This window comes from Mus caroli, chromosome 1 (genome assembly GCF_900094665.2).
Source record: "Mus caroli chromosome 1, CAROLI_EIJ_v1.1, whole genome shotgun sequence".
Lineage (NCBI taxonomy): Eukaryota > Metazoa > Chordata > Mammalia > Rodentia > Muridae > Mus > Mus caroli.
In genome coordinates, this window is record NC_034570.1 from 160201670 (window position 1) to 160207564 (window position 5895).

General features: G+C 44.0%; 1 protein-coding gene across 2 annotated transcripts in view; it reads left to right on the forward strand.

Annotated features, from left to right (window-relative positions):
- Positions 1–3973, forward strand: part of Ccdc190 (coiled-coil domain containing 190) — a 6298-nt gene extending 2325 nt beyond the window's left edge. The window contains exons 3-4 of one of the 2 annotated variants that reach the window (XM_021171041.2): positions 2385–2505; positions 2967–3973. In XM_021171041.2, the coding sequence (XP_021026700.1) occupies positions 2385–2505; positions 2967–3525 (680 nt within the window). In that variant the 3' untranslated portion in view covers positions 3526–3973. Of the gene's footprint in view, positions 1–2381; positions 2506–2966 lie in introns of both variants that reach the window. The other variant, XM_021171036.2, reaches the window with a different exon arrangement.
- Positions 3974–5895: the final 1922 nt, after the last annotated feature.

A 5895-nucleotide genomic window follows, 5' to 3' on the forward strand; every position in this document is an offset into this window, starting at 1 on the left:
GAAGAAAGAAGGAAAGAAAGAAAGAAAGAAAGAAAGGAAGGAAGGAAGGAAGGAAGGAAGGAAGGAAGGAAGGAAGGAAGGAAGGAAGGAAGGAAGGAAGAGAAAGAGAGAGAAAAGAAAAGAAAGCAAGCTTGGGACACAGCCAGAGTAGACCTGATAGAATTCCAAATGTAGGACTTGATGTAAAAGGCTTGAAGTAGAACCTTGGCAGGAGAAAAAAATAGGACAACCAGTCTTTCAAGACATTGAGAAAGTAGAATCTATCAGGGTTCTATGACATGATGTGGCCAAGCATAAAGGAAATCAGAGTAAAGTGCCTGGCTCAAGTGCCTGCCAAGTAAAACATTAGAACAAAGCCCACCGGGCCTGAGGCAGTTGCAACATCTGATCTTGGTGTCTAAATCCTCCCTGACATGTTCTAGGCAAACAGTCGGACCTGTGGAACCTTGCTGTTCCCATCCACTGTGTCAGAGAATTGCAACACATGAAGGGAGCCCAGCGTCCTCACATACCAGCTCTCTGAAGCCCCAGTTCCGGGTGTACAGTTTCCTCTCTTACTATACTCATTTTCTAGGGCTGCACAGCAAAGTGCCAAAACCACACAGCTCAGTCCATGTGCCTTCACTGTGTAGTCCATCGAGTCACAAGGTAGTCCATCGAAAGTACAGGCTAAACAGGATAACTAGGCAGATACAATGCCATGCTGTTATGGTGAAGACAGCGAGAAAAGTGAAGGCACGGAGAAAAGATATATTCATTTCTGAGCCTATTGGCTCTGCCGTCTCAACTGCAGAAGAGTGGGCTGCCTGAAGAGCTAGCAAATCCTTTTTTTAATTTTTAATTGAAAACCTATAGTTTATTGAAAATAGGTTAAAACATAGAAAGTGTCTCGATCTAGCCCCAAGGAGACAATAAAGCAAAGGACTCAAAGAAGTGACTCCAAGAGTTTTATGTGACATCCATGCCCCTTGTGCAGTTCTGAGCCCTTATCCCTGGTGCCCAATACATTCTAACCACAACTGGTGCTTCTCGGGATGGGGGTGTCCTGGCTTTTGTTTGGTGGTGGGGGTTTGCTATGTGTTTGGTTGATATTCTTGGCGAGATTTCTGGTTTGGGTTTAGTAGGGAGGCAGTTGGCCTAGTACTCAGGTTCGAATCCAGGGCCTTTTGTATGTTTAGCACTCTATCTACCACTAAACAACCCCGCCAGCCTTAACCACTCTAACCTGAAGTGATTCTCACTAAAACACAAAGCAATGCAAAATTTTCCATTCCAAATGACTCAGACTTAAATGCCTTGAAAACTAATAGAGTCAGTTGGTGTGTTCTCTTTAGCTGTGACTACTGAGGCCTGGAACATCACCTGGGAAAATGCAAAGTTCACGGATGCCTGGCCTCAGACAGTTGCAAACCTTTGCCACAGGTAAAAGGCAGGTACACAACTGTACTAAACAGACAAAATGTTCACACCCGGTTATTTTCTTTTTTAAACATTTGTGCCTGCCAAGTAAAACATTAGAACAAAGTCCACCGGGCTTGAGGCAGTTGCAACATCTGATCTTGGTGTCTAAATCCTCCCTGACATGTTCTAGGCAAACAGTCGGACCTGTGGAACCTTGCTGTTCCCATCCACTGTGTCAGAGAATTGCAACACGCGAAGGGAGCCCAGCGTCCTCACATACCAGCTCTCTGAAGCCCCAGTTCCGGGTGTACAGTTTCCTCTCTTACTATACTCATTTTCTAGGGCTGCACAGCAAAGTGCCAAAACCACACAGCTCAGTCCATGTGCCTTCACTGTGTCAACATTTGAAGCTTAGAAGTCAAAATGGGCATGTGAGCAGAGCTGGTTTCCTTGGGTGTGAGGCAGGAGCAGGTTTTCTCTTTGATGTGTAGCCGACAGGTCCCTTCACCCTGCCCAATCTGCTCGTCAGCTCAGATTGCTGTTGCCATAGAAACCCCATCACAATGGCCAGGACCTCCCATAATGTCTTCATATTAATTTTATCATCTCTACAAAAAGCCTGTCTGCAAGCAATATCATAATACTAAGGATTAGGACCCAGCAAATGAAATTTCACATAATTCAGTCCACATTGTTTTATTTCATTTTATTTTTAACACATTAACTTATTTTAAACTGTATTTTATTTATGTGCACATATGTTTGTGTGGATATCTGAGTGAGTGTATGAACACATGTGTGTGCAAATATGGACAGAGACCAAAAGAGGGCGTCAGATCCCTTGGAGCTGGAGTTGAAGATGTTTGTGAGCCCTGGATGTGGATACTGAGATCCAGACTCTTGGTCCTCATGATTGAGCATCAAGCACTCTTAACAGATGAGCCATCCTTCCAGCCTATTGTTTGTTAATTATTTCTTAGCAGATATCATCAAGAAAAGGTTCTCTTCTTATGTGGGGCATGAAATTCAAAAGAGATCGAAAGATGTTGTCACATTCTTGCCACAAACAGGACAGAGGCACGCAGTCCCAGAACCTAAAATTAGGTAAGTGTATGATTAAGTGCTTAGGTGCGACACTGAATCCCACTTCCCAACCAATCTCTCTAAAACATGCCCTCCATCTGAGAAGACTCTTCCTTCTTCTTCCTAGACAGTTACATTCCTGCCCCTCTCCCTCCTCCCTCCACCCTCCACCCCTTCTCACCCACTTTACCACCTCAACTGAAACCACACTGAAGTGAACCACAGTCTAAAAACCAGAAAGGTAGCCAGGCAGTGCAGGCACAAGCCTTTAATCCCAGCACTTAGGAGGCAGAGGCAGGTGGATTTCTGAGTTTAAGGCCAGCCTGATCTACAAAGTGAGTTCCAGGATAGCCAGGGCTACACAGAGAAACCCTGTCTTGAAAAAAAAAAAAAAAAAAAAACCAGAAAGGATTAAGTAGGAGCCTCAAAATTTTTCAAAGATGTTTATTTCTTCCTTTTCATCTCTTCCCTCAACTCCCTAGAATACTGAAAAACAGTGTTACTCAAGAAGTTAAAACTAAGATTCGGGTGCCCTCTTTACATGACCCTGTCCTCAAAGATGCCCTGAGAAGCCCAGAGCACCTTCCATCTCAAGATGAGAGAACCAGCTGCTTCAAAGAAGGAAACTCACAAGCCCAGGAGGGAGAGCCCACGAATCCACTGAAGGGCGAGGACCCCAGCAAGGATGTCTCTGTCCTATGTCACGACCAAGAGCTGTCCACCAAGAAGACAGAAGACAGCCGCGTGTCCAGCCAAGATGGTGAGAGAGGGTCAATACCTGCTGTTGAGACCAGATCTGAAAATGCCAATCAAAAGCCACATGGAGATGCCGATGTACAAAATTCCCCCAGCTCCGTGGACTATTCGGGAATCTTCAAAGATGAATGCACAAAGCCAACCTTCCTAGAGCTGTTTGAAAAGGCCAAGAATGCCCACTATGTCCGCCACAGGGTACCCCCCGAGTCTGAGAGATTACTTAGCATCAGGGAGATATTTGGACACAGAGACTACTCACTACCCAGAACAGGGGAAACACTGTGAAAATGGTGCCAAGTCCCTTCCTCTCTGCCTGTGTAATGTCGCCTGACCAGAAGATATTCTGTAATCACTATGGAAACGGGACCCTTCAAATAGCTGCCGTAGCAATGCACAGAAACAAGCAGAAATGCATGACAAGCTTTCTTTTGCAACCTTGGGGCCCCTGCCCTTTTGTTTGGTCTTTCTCCTAATAAACAAGGCCACTATGAAGAGGAAGGAGAGGGAAAATACTATGAAAATATTTTAAGTTGCGAACCTGTGCTTATTTTGAAGAAGAAAGTCTTGTTTGTCCGAAGCTCTGCGATGCTTACAGTGCCACCTGCTGGCCAAATGGCATAGCTATTTGCCTAGTTTTCTTTTCTTGGGGGGGCGGGGGGGAGGCGGGGTTGCATGGGAACCCAACTGAAATCACGTACAGTGACCTGGTCTCCAAATAAAACCTGTTCTAGCCACAGCTCTGGTCTCCTTTTGAAGTGTCTCCTCTCTTCTCCCTTTTGTTTCTCTTTCCTTCCCTCTCTCCATCCTCCCTCCCCTCCTCTCCCCTTCTCTTCCCTCCTTTCCTTACTCTCTTTCCAAATAGTTCCTTGGGTTTCTCTTTCCCAGTTTCCACATTAGTATCAAACATTTTTGGGTCCTAATGGAACTAATCTGTGTCCTTCCGTCTTCTCCCTACTCAAAATATCTTACGACCCGCGGCACGCTTTCAAATCTATACCAGATTCAGTCAATAACAAACCGTCTCACAGTAAAATAAGGATATTTTCCATTTTAAAGTCATTGTTTTAAGCGAGTGTGATGCCACATGTTTATAACTCCAGTATCCCAGTATTTGGGACACTGAAGCAGGAGGATTAACAGAGACCAGTGAGACAGTGAAACCCTCTCAGGACAAGCTCTCTTAGGAAAACAAAGACCACTGGTTTAAGTAGGTCAGCATAGCCTGGGTCCCACTGTAAATGAACTGAGGAAACCTGGTCCCCTACCTAGATGGCCTGAATTTCACACTTAAAACAAATTGCGTCATTTGTCATCAGAAAACAGCAGCTCACGGCTAATCCATTTAAAAATCCTATTCCTCACCTAATAATACACCAAATAAAATTTCACGTTTATCGTTTATATTGACTTCTTTAGAAAAACTATCTTTTACTTTCAAGTCCAAGATCAAATAGCAACTTTTAAATTCAAGTTTTCAACCCTATAGCAAACTTGGAAACCAAAAGGATAAATTCAGGACTTGTACATTTGCTTGGCAAATATTTGTTTATGTTGAATTCGTTTGTTTCTTTTTTCTTTTGGGTTTGTTGTTGTTGTTGTATTTATTTATTTATTTATTTATTTATTTATTTATTTAGAGACTGGTTAAACTGTGCTGCCCTAGGTTGGCCCTGAACTCCCAGGTTCAGCAATCCTCCTGCCTCACCCTCCTGAGAATCTGGGATTGTAGGCTCTTACCCCCAGAACCTACTGACAGTTAGGCAGACATATTTGTTGCAGTCTGCCTTGAGGACATCTTGAAGAACTAAAAACTATTTATATCGAAAATGATAAAGGACCCCATCATCTAATACTAAAGCTCCTAGGGGTTAAATTAATTCAAATTTAATGACAAAGGATGAATTAATTGCGTCTAGTTTAATAACACTATTTAATTCCCATTTGCGATGCCTGGTGTTTAAATCCAGAACTCATAATAGCTCCCATTTTCCAGCATCTCCTGCTGTCTGGAGCTTCCCACACAGCATCCCAGTTGGTCCTCAGAACTCTGCAAATGGTTTTTCTTTCAGTCTTCATTAGATAAACAGAGCCAGGCAGAAAATGTCCTCTGAGTCAGGTCTGCACACTGCCCTCTGTCACGCTCCCTCTATCTACTGTGCTACCTACCTCCTAGTTGAAGACAAAGCTTGACTTGGTCTTGCAAAAATCAGTTTATTAGCCCAGCCTTTGGCCTTCAATGGCAAGGCAATAGTTTATAGTAGAAATAGCATTTTTTTTTCTTTTAGTGTGTCCTTTAATGGGGAAGGCAGGTCAGGGGCAAAGGTCAATGGTTCACAAGTTGTTTACACTGGTCATGAAGGCAGGGGCTCCTAGAACAGAGAACCACCTTTGCAAAATGCCCAAGGGCTGGAGAGAGATCTGTTCACAAATCTCCACTCCCTGGTGGAAAGGGAGCTTTCTCCTTGTCTTAGTCAGGGTTTCTATTCCTGCACAAACATCATGACCAAGAAGCAAGTTGGGGAGGAAAGGGTTTATTCGGCTTACACTTCCATATTGCTGTTCATCACCAAAGGAAGTCTGGACTGGAACTCAAGCAAGTCAGAAAGCAGGAGCTGATGCAGAGGCCATGGAGGGGTGTTCTTTACTGGCTTGCTT